We start from the raw sequence: 16,261 nt of genomic DNA, 5'->3' as shown, positions 1-16,261 counted from the left end.
ACTGTTTTTGGGTGTCCTCAACGACGTAAGTTGTTGTATGTAACCTATACAATAGTTTAGCTTGGCATCACTATTAAATTACTAAAATACGATAATGAAATAATAAAATGCAAACACAACCGTGACATATCAGTGTCTTGAGTTACAAACATTTCATTTGAAGTCCGGCGTGATCTGTTGTATCTGTTACATACGAGGCGCAAACGTGCGACTTCACCCCACATAAAACGTTGTAAAGGTCGATATGATATTTTACGTCGTCCTCGTTTGAAAAATACAACATTATACGCCTCATAAGTACTTTAAAAAACAACATTTTTAGGATTTTTTTTAATTGAACATATAAAATAGATAAAAATAGACATTGTTATGTAAAAAACGCAAAATCGCAATTTTGTGGCTTACAACAACTTACGTGGGAGGTGTCGATCTATTCTATTCAGTTAAAACTTTATCTAGCTACCGCTAATATTTTCGTAATCTTCAAGTCTATTTAGAAAGAAAAGTATTCTCAGCCACTGTCTAAATGAGAAAGGTACCACTACCTACCTACTTAGAAAATAGAACAAACAGCATTAACAATCCACGTTTATTTTGGTGACACCTCTATCTATTATTTGACCCTTTGGTCCAGTATTTTGGCAGAGGGGAATATTGCACAAAGCTTGTCCCCTGCGAGGGGAGGAGCGACATTACTTTTGCTGAATACGGAACTAGCTCGGATTCGCGGTTTCATTCGCAAACTGGTTTTAACTGGTCGCGGATCGAATAACTTGGATATTATGATTGGTGCATATTTACAATCGGGTAGTCGTCCCTATTGTAGGACCATTCAAAATATGTATTAAAATCTAGTTTTGTATGGTTCTCTGGCAGTTTATTGGGGGAACTGATCGTATACCGGATGGTTCTTTCGTGTCTATTTCAAACTAACACTAAAGGTGCCCCGTACGATATTCTCTCCAGCCGCGACGCGCGCGCGTCACTGCTGCGCGTTGCGGTTGGAGAGAATATCGTGCGGGGCGCTGCCGCGACGCGCATTCAGCTGCAGTTCAGTTCGAGTGCGTGGGCACCTTTAATAATTTTATAAATCCCCAAATGTCAAAAGGTAACAGATAACCTTTTCCATCGTCCAGTATCTTAATCGATTTTGACGTTTGGTAGGTACGAAGATAGGACATCTCTATCATAGGTTTTATACCAGAAAATGAAAGAGTTATGGAAAAAATCTAAATGATACAAACCGCTTTAAGATTTGGAACGGTTTACAAACTACTCTAATATGAATGCCTTCAAGGCAAGAGTGAATAGGCAATTTTTAACCGACTTCCAAAAAAGGAGGAGGTTTTCAATTCGTCGGGATCTTTTTTTTTTTAGAAAATCGCGCTTTAACCTAGACCTCATCATTGCTTTTTATCAACCAACATGATTGTCGTCAAGCGCAAGCCATGCAATAAAAATGCACGCACACAGAATAAGAAGCGGCCCGGGAACACCATAATAATATAAATAGGTTTATTGATTAAAAATCAACGAAACTAACGAAAATAATTATTTAATTAGTCACAAACTCACAACAGGGAGAAGTGGCGAATGCTCGTGAGGCGTGTAACATCTGCCCCCCAAAACGTCACTTCATGATGACCACGACCGCTCTGCCCCAAGAGTGTTACGACAAAGAAGAAGTCACAAACTCATAAAATAACATGGGTATTAACTCTTACAAAGATAAGAATTCAGAAAAACAATAACAAACAGACAGAATGAAATAAACAGTCCTAAGGCTCATAACCTTCGATTTGTTTCGACGGCAGAGATCGTTAGCTAGTTAGCATTTTATGTAAGGCACATTCCAGTATCTACCTATTCTATCGAAGGGAATACCTAGGTACTTTAACAATAAGTGCCAGTAGAACTCGCGCAACGAAGGTTCCGTACTCGGGTATTTTATTCGACATCTTGCACGATAAATCAAAAACTATTAAGCAAAAATTAAATAAAAATCTGTTTTAGAACGTACAGGTAAAGCTTTTTCGTATGATACCCCACTTGGTATAGTTATCTTACTTTAAAATTTATGCCCGCGACTTCATCCGCGTGGATTTAGGTTTTCAGGAATCCCGTGGGAACTCTTTGATTTTCCGGGATAAAAAGTAGCCTATGTCCGTCCTCGGGATATAAGCTATCGGGATATAATATAAGCTAACCCTGAACCAATTTTCGTCGGAATCAGTTAAACTGTTGGGCCGTGAAAAGATAGCAGACAGACAGACAGACACACTTTCGCATTTATAACATTAGTATGGATAGATAAATAGATGGTAAATAGACATAAGCTAAACTTTCTTATACCTATTCATGATTATGCAGCGATAAGTCTGAGAAATTGTACCATTTAAGTTCCTTCTTACTTACTATATTGCTAAAATACCTCATGAACGAATCAATAATTAAAAATACCATTGATGTTGGTAGCACCACAAAAATACCAAAAAGAATTTAGAACATGAATCCAAAACGCGCTAACACCAACTAAAATTTAAAGCCGAGGTGGCAAGGTTGCATATTTAGTCAAATTTGAAATTTAAATGTGCCCACTTCAGTATCGGCCATTGTTCGGATTGCAACTAGGACAGTAATTAGAATGACAGTGAATTTACTTTAGACACCTGTTTTTGGGTCATATTTATTTATCTACCTACCTTTTGATGTCTTTTGAAATCTGATGCTTTCGAAATTTTCCATGTCATTATCATCTGAACCTAGTGCTGATATCCTCTCAGAATGAAAAGAGTTAAGACTAAGTATAATCATATAATAAGTAATAGCCGAATGCGGATTGGCTGACTTCACACACCTATAAGAACATTTTGGAGAACTCTCAGTCATTCAGGTTTCCTCATGATGTTTTCCTTCTATTAAAATCATTGTAAACGCTGCAAATTCAACTCAGCAAAGTTTCAGTGAAATTTCAGTGCCGTCGGCCGTCATATAAACGGACATAACGACACGAAAAGCGGCTCAATAGCGCGGCATTGATATATTTCTGTTAAAGTCATTCTTTATACAAACTAAAATTAATTAGGGCACTCTGCAAGGTTGCATAAGGGAACCGAAATCCTTCATTCTATTCAACGATGACTCTAACAGAATAAATCGCTGTAAACGTTGCAAATTTAGCTCAGAAACGTTTCAATGACATTTCAGTGCCGTCGGTCGTCATATAAACGGACGTATCGGCACGAAAAGCGACTCTATAATGCAGCATTGATATATTTCTTTTATACTTAGTCATTTTTATACATGTTAAAACTAATTAGGGCACTCTGCAAGGTTGCATAAGGGAACCTAAATCCTTTATTATATTCAACAATGACTCTGACACAATAAATCGCTGTAAACGTTGCAAATTCAGCTCAGCAACGTTTCAGTGACATTTCAATGCCGTCGGTAGTCATATAAACGGACGTATCGGCACGAAAAGCGGCTCAATAGCGCGGCATTGATATATTTCTGTTAAAGTCATTCTTTGTACAAACTAAAATGAATTAGGGCACTCTGCAAGGTTGCATAAGGGAACCTAAATCTTTTATTCTATTCAACAATGACTCTAACACAATAAATCGCTGTAAACGTTGCAAATTCAGCTCAGCTACGTTTCAGTGACATTTCAGTGCCGTCGGTAGTCATATAAACGGACGTATCGGCACGAAAAGCGGCTCAATAGCGCGGCATTGACGGGACGCGGCGAGCGACAAAGCCCCGCGTGATGTTATTGTGCCGTCTTCAAGGAGTATTGAAATTATTCGATACAGCTTCGCGCTTTTGTTGAACCGAACAGACAGTTTGCTGGTGAATACTTCGATAGCTGCGGTAGGCGGTAGCCTAGATTTGAATGGGGTTTCGTTTGAATTTTCAAATGCTTAGTCATTTTATGTTACAGAATAGGAACGGTTATGTTGTTAAATTGAAGCTTTAAGGGGTTACCCAAATTTGAACTATTATTTTCTTTATTTCAAACTTTCCGATATGATGGAATTTTCGATGAAAAACTTCCTTAGGTTTGAGACTCAGAGCTTTTTACGAACGCAACTTTCACGTATTTTAACATTTCATGGTCCCCAAACAGATCTAAGGGTGAAAGATTCAGATGTTTTCAAAAAATCTATACTAATAATTTTCTAAGTATGTAGATACTGATATATTCTATTATTATCTACTCTCTGTTACCTTTCAATGCTTAACCACTTATCCCATGTTGGCGAAAGTTAGAGAGATAGCTTGCATCCTGATGGATATAGGGTAGATACATTTTATATATCCTGGAAAATGAAAATGAAAATAATATTTAGTAACAAAAACAAGTTTGTCAATATTTTGTTGGTCCGAACCGCAATCCTACGTAATACTGTGTCCACCTGATTCTCATTAACAATGCGCATATAATCATAATATTTTTACGGTATTTTTAGAAACCCTAAGTTTGAAAAATGAATTAAAAACCGATTTTCAAAAGGGAAAGAATAACTTCACATGAATGTGTGCCACTTTTCAATTTAAAATCGCTACTAAACTGCCGACACAAATTCATCTCCGCTCAAAGCGAAGAAGTATAAAGATTGTCGGCACAGCATCCGCCGAGATAAGGTCGGCGCGGTCCGCCGTACCTACCTGTACACCTACTTATACGCATAGACGATCAAACAGGTGTGTGTCTACAGCATTGCTTGGTAGATCGTGATTTCTTAATTCTTGGTATGTTCTCGATAAGTTTACAATTAATTTTTAACCCCCGACCCAAAAAGAGGGGCGTTAAAAGTTTGACGTGTGTATCTGTGTATCTGTCTGTGGCATCGTAGCTCCTAAACTAATGAACCGATTTTAATTTAGTTTTTTTGTTTAAAAGGTGGCTCGATCGAGAGTGTTCTTAGCTATAATCCAAGAAAATCGGTTCAGCCGTTTGAAAGTTATCAGCTCTTTTCTAGTTATTATAACCTTCAGTTGTTGGGGGTGTTATAAATTTTTAATTTATAATTGTAGTAGGCATCTCTCATTTCTAGTAAATAAAATATATATATTATAGCTCACTAATAAAATATAGCTCACTAGCTGATGCCCGCGACTTCGTTTCCATAGATATAGATTTTTTTAAATCCCGTAGGAATTAATTGATTTTCCGGGATAAAAAGTAGCCTATGTGTTAATCCAGGGTATAGTCTATCTCCATTCCTTTCAGCCAAATCCGTCCTAGTTTTTGCGTGCGTGCGTGCGTTTATCCATCTATACATACAAACTTTCACGTTTATAATATTAGTAGGATATTGTTACCTACTCAAACTGATAATGTAGCAGGCTTTTTTATACCTAGATGAATTTTTTAACCGACTTCGAAAAAAGGAGGAGGTTCTCAATTCGTCAGAATCTTTTTTTTTTAAAGTTGGTTGAGTATTTTTATGTTTATTCATTACAAATAAACAAACACGTCTTTTCCTTTATGATACTACATAGCTATTGTAAAATTTTATTTTTTTTAAGATTAGTAGGTAAGTAAAAGTAGGACTTAGTCCTAGATATTATTATAGGTAGGTGTAAAATATTTTCCTTCTACGTATTTTATTAGTCATAAAAAGCCTAGGAAACGGCTGGTCTAGAATAATAATACCTAGTCCATGTAATCCGAGAAATAATTTTAACCTGAGCGGTTTTTGATGCATTGTGTTGTGTGAGAGAACAAAAAACTATTTCATTGTTTTGTCTAACAAGGAAGTTAGATCAAATGCGAGAATATTCAGTTAGGAAATCGAGAAATTACTATAATACCTAATGTTAAAAAACCGGCCAAGTGCGAGTCTGACTCGTGTACCTAAGGTTCCGTACTCAGGTATTTTTTCCAACATTTTGAACCTATTTATTTTTTGTCGGAAAAAATATACCTGAGTACGGAACCTTAGTTTTACTGCTGAGTTTTTTACCCGCTTTTAGTAGAATTTTTAGTTGAGGCACAGAACCCTAAAAATAACATAGGTACTCTTTCTTCTTTATAGTCGTACTAGAGGATGCCCGCGGCTTTGCCCGCGTGGATTTAGGTTTTTAAAGATCCCGTGGGAACTGTTTGATTTTCCGGGATAAAAAGAAGCCTATGCGCGTCCCCGGAATATAAGCTAACCCTGTACCAAACGTCAGAATCGGTTAAACTGTGGAGCCGTGAAAAGGTAGCAGACAAACAGACAGACAGACAGACACACTTTTGCATTTATAATATTAGTGTGGATATGGATTATTTCACTGCTGAGGATCTTGACTTCTTTCTATTTCGATTCTTAGGTTTTTACAGTTATTATCAGATGTTAGTGATAATAACCGGGACCGACGGCTTGATCTGCTCTCCGAGGCACGGAGGAAACGAAAAGGCCAAATTCGGTCACCCATCCAGTTACCGAATTGGGTCAACGTTGCTTAACAATCGCAATCGATTGATATGCGTTGTCACAACTAGGCTAGAGGTACTTACTAGGTACTTTTGTCGAAAACAACAGATTAATTGTTAAAAAAAAAAGAATATTAGCCATTTTAATCATGATTTTAACATTCCCCTTTCCCCTCCAACTAAGCGTAAAGCTTTTACTAGGAGTGGGTACGACAATAGTGCAACGGGTGGGGCTTGAACCGCCGACCTTTCGGATTTCAGTCCGCTCCTATAACCGTTGAGCTATTGAGGCTGTATTTTTATTTTTATACCTATTGTTAATTTCGGTCGTAAGTGAAACTTGTTATGATGTCTTCCACAGCAGGCTATCGGAGAGCGACAAGGCGGCACAGCCGAGCTCGTCGCCCACGATCGCGGAACAGCCCCTCGACCTGAGCGCCAAGTCCACCTCCAGCACGAGCGGCACTCCGCCTCCCGACGCTAAGAACCTTGAAAACAACAGGTGAGATCCAATACCTACCGTTCAATAAATTATTGTTATTAGGGTTCCATACCTCAAAAGGAAAAATACCCTTATAGGATCACTTTGCTGTCTGTCTGTCTGTCATTCTGTGTGTCTGTCTGTCTGCCCGCCTGTCCGTCTATGGTGTCTGTCAAGAAAACCTACAGGGTAGATAAGAACGTTGAGAAAGCGGTGGACTATCTTAACCGAGTCTAGCAAGACCGCTTTATACATCCTTATGGGATCACTTTGTTGTCTGTCTGTCTGTCATTCTGTCTGTCTGTCTGTCTGCCCGCCTGTCCGTCTGTAGTGTCTGTCAAGAAAACCTACAGGGTAAATAAGAACGTTGAGAAATCGGTGGACTATCCTAGCCGAGTCTAGCAAGACCGCTTTATGCATCCTGGCTGCGAGCGAACCGCCACGGAACCCCAATCGCCTCAGAGAGACGGATCCCATCAACTCAAATCAAATCAAATCAAATCAAATTTCTTTATTGCGAATTTGGGTAAACAGTGGAGATGTTAAGGTACAGCCAAATTCTGCTTTTAAGCATGCAATATGTTACATTAAATTAAGATACATTTTGGTCACACACAAAAAAAAAAAAAAATAATAGCAAAATGTCCAAAATTAAAATACAGTTATAACTCATTCGCAGATATAACGATTGGGATGATTCAGTAGACTCCACATGCCACATGTCGGTAACTTCCTGAGCCATTATTATAGATTCTCTGATTTATTTATTACTAGGGGATGCCCGCGGCTTTGCCCGCGTGTATTTCGATTTTTTAATCCCGTAGGAACTCTTTGATTTTCCGGCGTAAAAAGTAGCCTATGTCCTTCCCCGGGAAGTATCCCAAGTCTGTACCTTTCATTAAAATCGGTTCAGCGGTTGGGCCGTGAAAACGTAGCAGACAGACAGACATACAGATAGTCAGACAGACAGACACACTTTCGCATACAGAATATTTGTATGGATTATCGTGAAGAAACCTACATGCCTGACAATTTTCCATAATGTTCTCAAAGGTGTGTGAAGTCTACCAATCTGCACTTGGCCAGCGTCTTCGATGTAGGTACTTATAGTAAGTAGTTATATCAACAAATTTCCAATACCTACTCTATGCCAATGAGTTTTCACGCGATTACTTTCACTCGAGGCCCAATACTTTACCTATTTTACATCTTTCTACTACAACTAAACTAACTAAATGGATTGAAGCCACTAACAATTTGACCTTAATTTAATGTAAATTTCCCTATTCTTATCGGTACGGGCATCGCCTCTAACACGCTCAGTGTATTTCGTCAGGCTAAAATACTACCCCCATGGGGTGGGGGTTGAAATACCATTATGCCGATTAGCTGTTTTTTCTACATTTTAACAGCCTTGGTACGCGTTTTCAACCAGTTTTAAAGTACCCATGAATAACTAACTCACTATGATCACGTCATGATAACTCACAGAATTCAAAATAGGTAGGGATAGAAGTGATAAAGTGTGTGAGCTTGTCACGGTGTAGATGACTAATAAGGCATCAGTGCACACGATTAAAAAAACCAGTCTATACAGGTGTTTGGTAATTAGTATATAATGACGACACGTACCCATGCTACTTTGATCTATATATGCGGTCTCCACTCCAGAACACCTCTGCCCTAACAGCCATCGGTTCTGTGACAGCATGACCTGCCCGCTGGACCTTCAGCTGAAAAAAAAATGTATTTCAGGGTATTTCAAAGAGTTTTAGGGTGAATTCTTACAGGTACCATGCCCCATGTACATTCGAATTTCGAAAACAATCGTAGGAAGTCTGATAGATACCATAAAAATAGTATCTATTACAAAAATTACTTTTGAATTTTTGAAACACAATATAAATACTGTTGTTGTAAACAAAAAACTATCTTCTGATCTTACATTATAAGCAGACGGTGCGATTAAAGTGCGGACTTGCGTGCTACAGCGCCATCTGTTGATAGGTTCGCGTTTTAAACTTAACTTTAGCAAAATTATATTTCAAGGAAATAGATGAATTTAATTTTAATTTACTTAAATAGTTTTGAAGTTATTGAATAAAATAGATGACAATTGACCATTTATAATTTTTATGATAGTGTTTTTACCTATACTTCAAGGAAACCAAGTAATTTTAAATAGGTGTCTACATTTTTGAAAAATTTACTGTATTATACTGAACAGTATTGAATTGATATTCATTATTAGCGGCCTCGTCCACAAATTCAAAGTTGCTCAGCGAGCTATGGAGAGGGCTATGTTAGGTTTCCCTGAGGGATAAGATCCGAAATGAGGAGATCCGCAGGAGAACCAAGGTCATTGACATAGCCCAAACTATTAGCAAGCTGAAGTAGCAGTGGGCAGGCCATGCCTGTCGTAGAGGTGATGGCCGTTGGAGCCGGAAAGTCCTTGAGTGGAGACCGCGTTTAAGCAAACGTAGTGTGGGACGCCCTCCAGCACTATGGACTGACGATATAAAGCGGCTGGCGGAAAGTGGCTGGATGAGGAAGGCTGAGGACCGGGTGTGGTGGCGCTCTTTAGGGAAGGTCTATGGTCAACAGTGGAAGTCCACAGGCTGATGATGATGAACATTATCTTAAACATCACAGGCAGTTAGTGAGCCGTGGTCTAGTTAGTCGATGGGTGCGATGCCCAGGAGAGACGCAGGTTCAAAATTCAAATCATACCGGAACGTAATAACGAATTGATTGACACCTCATTCATCAAAATCGGCTCAGTAGTTTAGGCGCTATGGTGGAATACATACACAAACCTACATACATAGACTGCTAAAATCATAATCTTCCTTTTGGCTTTGCCGTAGTCGGGTAAAAATCATTTGAACATGATTTTCCCAGTTCCCCTACACTTTACGATATCAAGCTGATTGGCACAAGGAACCTGGCCAATTCGCCATGGTCACATACCACGCTATATTGCGCGGAACACATAACAATCACAGCATGGCACTTCCTACTGAAACAGCGCTGCGCCCGCGCACACAATGCGCTGTGAACGCGCTCATTAAACCGGGGAAACGAAACTTTATGGGGTCAATAGACTTTTGACAACACGCCATTATTATTTGATACTAGTAATTAGAGTGTAAAGGTGTCTAGACACCGATCTTTAACAGGGCTCTCTCCGTCACTCGTTTCCACTCGTTTCATACAATCGTAGTTCCAATTTCATTTGAATATTAAGCAAGCAAAGTCCATGAAATTTTGCAGACATATTCTAGAAACTAATATCTGTGTCTGTGGTGTTTTAGATTTTTCTAAAAATATGTAGTTTTAAAATTACAGGGGCTCCAAGATTTGTATGAAAATTTTAAGACCGCGTAACTTTGAAACCGAATATTTTAACAGAAATCTGGAAAACCACAGACATAAATATTAGTTTCTAGAATATGTCTGCAAAATTTCATGGACTGTGGTTGCTTAATATTCAAATGAAATTGGAACTACGATTGTATGAAACGAATGGAAACGAGTGACGGAGAGAGCCCTCTTAACACTACCACTCTTATATATGTTCCGAACCAGTGGTAGATGCTTTTGACGATTCAAAAGAACTTGTAAAAGTCTAATTGAATAAAAATATTTTGAATTTGAATTTGAATTTATAAGTCACGCTTAGGTAATAACCAATAGCGAACGGACGCGCGCTAGATTGGTTGGGATATTTTCGCGCCATTTAAAAATAATATTTCTGCGCAGGTGTAACTTGCAAAGAGTGGTAGTATTGTAAGTCTAGGGACAAAAAGTGACGAAAATAATGGAAATTAGGCGCGTGCAAGGCATTTTGGTCTAATCACAACGCGCGATAAGATCTACGGACGCTCGGTACGGGAACTATTGCGCTAGGATTGCAGAATTGCAGTAATAACAATCAAAGCATATCACTTCCTACAGAAACACAGCACTGCACCCGCGCATACAATGCGCTGGGAACTAGACAAACAAAACTTTATAGGGTCAATAGACTTTTGACAAGAAGCCATTATTATTTGATACTAGTAATTAAAGTGTAAAGGTGTCTAGACACCGATCTTTAACACTACCACTCTTATATATATTCCGAACCAGTGGTAGATGCTTTTGACGATTCAAAAGATCTTGTAAAAGTCTAATTGAATAAAAATATTTTGAATTTGAATTTATAAGTCACGCTTAGGTAATAACCAATAGCGAACGGACGCGCGCTAGATTGGTTGGGATATTGTCGCGCCATTTAAAAATAATATTTCTGCGCAGGTACAACATCGGTGTAACTTACAAAGAGTGGTAGTATTGTAAGTCTAGGGACAAAAAGTGACAAAAATAATGAAAATTAGGCGCGTGCAAGGAATTTTGCTCTAATCACAACGCGCGATAAGATCTACGGACGCTCGGTACGGGAACTATTGCACTAGGATTGCGGAATTGCAGTAATAACAATCAAAGCATATCACTTCCTACAGAAACACAGCACTGCACCCGCGCATACAATGCGCTGGGAACTTGAGAAACAAAACTTTATAGGGTCAATAGACTTTTGACAAGACGCCATTATTATTGGATACTAGATACTAGTAATTAAGAGGGGTCTCTCCGTCACTCGCTCCATACAAACGTAGTTCGTCTCTCATTGGAATACTAATCAATCATACTCAATGGAATTTTGTAGAAACGTTCCGGGAACTAATATCTATGCCTGTGGTTTTCCAGATTTCCGTTAAAATATTCGGTTTCAAAGTTACGCGGTCTTAAAAATTCACTTAGAAATCTTTGAGCCCCTGTAATTTTAAAATTACATATTTTTAGAAAAATCTAAAACACCACAGACACAGATATTAGTTTCTAGAATATGTCTGCATTTCATGGACTTTGGTTGCTTAATATTCAAATGAAATTGGGACTACGATTGTATGGAGTAAGTGACGAAGAGAGCCCTGTTAAAGTGTAAAGGTGTCTCCACACTGAAGTCGCAGGCGCGGCGGGTGGGTCCAGGGACACAAAGTAACAAATATAATGCGATGAAGGAAACCTATCAGTAGTGAGCTGGCGGTAGGCTGATGATGATGATGATAATGAAATAACAATTGTTTTACTAGCTGATGCCCGAGACATCGTTGCCGTGGATACGTATAGGTTTTTTATAGGGAACTCTGATTTTCCCGAATAAAAAGCCGCCTAAGCTAACTCCGTTCTAAACAGCCAAATCCGTCCAGTAGTTTTTGCGTGAAAGAGTAACGAACATACACACATACACAGCGCCTTTATAATATTAGTGTGACTAGCTGACGCCCGTGACATCGTCCGCGTGGATTTAGGTTTTTAAATCCCGTAGGAAGTCTTTGATTTTTCAGGATAAAAAGTAGCTTATGTGCTAATCCAGGGTGCTCCATTCCAAATTTCAGCCAAATCCGTCAAGTAGTTTTTGCGTGAAGGAGTAACAAACATACACACACACACACATACACACAAACTTTCATACAGTGAGTGAAACATGTGAAAGTGCAATACGCAAATATGAAATTGAATGTAAACATAGTTACAGTTTGTATATTATTATGTACGATATGAATAAATATTGCATTTCGGTGTCAAAGAACGCGTATCGCAAGTCAACGCTCGGAGTTTGCGAGATTACGAAACAAAACCTACAGACCGACAAGAGTTTTATTATTATTGGTGACTTATGAGTTGTGACGCATCCATACTATCACACTTAATATTATAAAGGCGAAAGTTTGTGTGTATATGTGTACGTCTGTGTGTGTGTGTGTATGTTTGTTACTCCTTCACGCAAAAACCACTGGACGGATTTGGCTGAAATTCGGAATGGATATGAATAATATCCTGGATTACCACATAGGCTACTTTCATCCCGGAAAATCAAAGAGTTCCTACGGGATTTTGAAAAACCTAAATCCACGCGGACGAAGTCGTGGGCGTCGGCTAGTAACTACTAAGGTTGCCACTTGCCACTTCTTTATTAACGGGTTACCACTTACCAGTATCAAAGTGGCCGCCATAAAGATTAAAAAAATTAAAAAGTGTTATTTCGATGGTAGGTACCTATACTACTTACCTACGGAATTCTTTGTGTGCTAGTCTGACTAGCACTTGACCAATTTTTAGGGTTCCGTAACTCAAAAGATAAAACGGAACCCTCATATTGTTGTCTGTCTGTCTGTTTGTCTGTCTGTCCGTCCGTCCGTCCGTCGTGTCTGTCAAGAAAACCTATAGGGTACTTCCCGTTGACCGGGAGTCATGTGGCAGGTAGGCAGATCTTATAGCACAAGTAAAGGAATAAATCCGAAAACCGTGAATTTGTGGTTACATCATTAAATGTATATGTAAATATATAATGTATATTCTAAAACAGATTTTTATTTATTTTTATGCATATTATGCCTATTAGTTTCTGATTTATCGTGCAAAATGTCGGAAAAATTACTCGAGTACGGAACCCTCGGTGCGCGAGCCTGACTCGCACTTGGCCGGTTTTTTAAATTCATTTTGTTTCCTTAAAACTATGTCGCTTTGAGTTTTCGAGCGAACGATTTCGTATAACGAGGCGGAAGGCCACTGATGCATTGGGAACATAATAGGAACCTCTGTTTTAAATAAAGACGACCTTTTCGAAACTGGTCCTTGTAAGTATATAGTTATATTATCTACCTATCATTAAATTGTACATACATCTTCCTCATTATTTTGTGGGTTCGAGCGTAAGTTCGAACATTTTGCTTACCGTCAAAATAACTTTACTGCATCCATATTTATAACTTGCTGAAGCCCGCAACTTCGTCCGCGTGGACTACACTTTCGAATTCCTATTTTACCCCTTAATGGTTGAATTTTCAAAAAAAAATCTTATTGGATGTCCACATCATAATAGCTATCTATCTACAGGACTTTCAGCTCGATCCGTTCAGTATTTTAAGCTGGGGTTGATAGATATGTCGTCATTCAGTTAATCAGTCACCTTTTCCTTTAAAGTCTTTTAGATTTATAAACCTGAAAGTGGGTCTGTCTGTCTGCTAGCTTTTCACAGCCTATCCATGAGACCGATTGTGACGAAATTCTTTGTGAGATTTTGCTTTATAAGTTGTTGTTGCCTGTAAAATATTCATCTCTATTTCGTTCCCCATACCTTACCATTATAAATGCTAAAGTGTGTTTATTGGTTGGTTTGTTGGTTAGTCCCTCGATCACGTCGCAACGGAGCATTAGATTGACGTGATATTTGTATAGGCATATTTTAAGTCCTGAAGGGTGACATAGGCTACTTTTTATCTCAAAAAATCAAAGAGTTCCCACGGGATTTTTAAATACCTAAATCCATACTTATGAAGTTGGCGCAGTAAGGCGCAATACTAGTCGAAACTTAATACTAGTCGAGTCCATTTTGGCACCACACACCACGCGTCCCATTTCATATTTTATTTATTTTAATTTATATTTTTGTTGGTACCAAATAAACAGTTTTTCTTTCTTTCTTTTCTTTCTTAGTTGGCGATAAATGTGAATAATAGGTATAGGTACCTATAGAGGCTAAGAGCATAAATATTTTTTGAAATACTTAGGTAACTAAAGGACAGTCAGCCATTGTTAAAATTGTGTTTGCGCAAAATAGGTCAAGTGTGAAGCGGGGCCGCCATCGGTAATTAATTATACATTCCAAGTTACTTCATTAATTATTTTTTGAAAAATAGGTATAATTACACTATCCTGTTCTTAAAATATTGATACTTAATTTATTTTGAGTATCTATCTGTTTTACCTACTAAGTACCTAGGTGGGTAGGTACTGGATCGCATCTAGTGAGGTGCTTCTCAAAATACGGGATCCCCATTTCAACAGCTTAGGACCCCAACTTCTTTCGCTTCTTCGAGCTAAATGCGCTGACCTAAGTAGGTAGATAGGTGCTTTGGCTAGGTTTCCCAGTCACCATGGAATAAAAATTGCCATATCCCTCCCAGGTTAACACGTTGCCACCTTAGACTGCATCATCACTTAACACCAGGTGAGATTGCAGTCAAGGGCTAACTTGTATCTGAATTAAAAAAAAATCTATCTAAGTATACGTATAACTTTGGGTAACTTGTACCAAATCACCAGCCGTAGAATCGTCTCGTTATACGAAATCGCCCGGCCGAGCAACGATCAAAGCGAGCAGACTAGTAGTAGTACGAGAGACAGTCTCGATTTCAGCACCGATATTATGCACAGTATCCAATCGATAACAGAATAAATTCATTCGGGACCCCGATGTGGGTCGCACGACTCACCAAAACAAATAAAAATGCATAGACGACGGTGCATCGACCTTCCATCCTCGCTTCTGCCGTCAAGCGAAACACCCCCCTCCCACCACATAATAAGGTCCGATATTCCCTGTCAACGATATCGAAAAATAAGAAAGTAAAACCCAAGATGAAACTAAAGACGACCCAACCCACCCAATGCAAAACCAACCATATTTCAACAGTTATAACGTTGAATTTTGAATGTGAATCTGTAGGAAATAAAAGACGAAGGGAAAAAGATAAAGACGCATTCATAGTAGTCCGTTATCGGTGAGTCCACGAGTAAATATTTCGCATTTCGTTATCTGAGTGTTTAATATAGCGGGCGGTTTTGAAATGTTGAATTTAGAGGAGTTTTTGCGACCGATTGCGGGGTGTTGACCGGTGTTGTTGGCACGGTGATGTGTGTTGACCCATATTGTTCAGTGACTCAATTTATAGGCGTAATCACACAACCGACGGTCTATTGGAGTTAGAGAGTTCCACATTTCGCGTTCTCTGTAATCTATGCAGTAGCTAAGATTGGATGATAGATCTTTATAAAACCCGGCCTAGTATGACTCGCGCACCGAGGGTTCCGTACTCTGGTATTCTTCCCGACATTTTGCACGATAAATAAAAACTATTATGCATAAAAATAAATAAAAATCTGTTTTAGAATGTAAAGGTAAAACCTGATATGATACCCCACTTGGCATAGTTATCTTGTTTTGAAACTTGAAAATACTAGTTGCCTGTTCATGGTCTCATTTTTTTTTGTGATGTAACCACAAATTCATGGTTTTCGGATTTTTCCTTTATATGTGCTATAAGACCTACCTACCTGCTAGATAAACAGACAGACAACAAAGTCTAGGTCCTATTCAGTAATATTTAACTTATGTAACTTGGACCCACGACGGCTTTGTTCGGGTGAAATTTCTGAAAAACCTTTCATAATGGGGAGAGTTAGATGAATGTTAGATCTCGGGTTAGACAGAAAGGAACGCAGTACTCTGAAAGATCGCTGGC

The 16,261-nt window shown here is 38.6% G+C and overlaps 1 protein-coding gene across 3 annotated transcripts in view; it reads left to right on the top strand.

Annotated features, from left to right (window-relative positions):
• LOC123877784 (mushroom body large-type Kenyon cell-specific protein 1) overlaps positions 1–16,261 on the top strand; it is a 268,246-nt gene that overhangs the window by 242,236 nt on the left and 9,749 nt on the right. For all 3 annotated transcript variants that reach the window (XM_045924673.1, XM_045924672.1, XM_045924674.1), the window contains one exon: positions 6,789–6,929. In XM_045924673.1, coding sequence (XP_045780629.1) covers positions 6,789–6,929 — 141 coding nt within the window. The remainder of the gene's footprint in view (positions 1–6,788; positions 6,930–16,261) is intronic.

Source organism: Maniola jurtina, chromosome 24 (genome assembly GCF_905333055.1).
Source record: "Maniola jurtina chromosome 24, ilManJurt1.1, whole genome shotgun sequence".
In the NCBI taxonomy this organism is placed as follows: domain Eukaryota; kingdom Metazoa; phylum Arthropoda; class Insecta; order Lepidoptera; family Nymphalidae; genus Maniola; species Maniola jurtina.
Note: the sequence above shows the minus strand (reverse complement) of the source record. Positions and strands in the feature narration are given on the sequence as shown.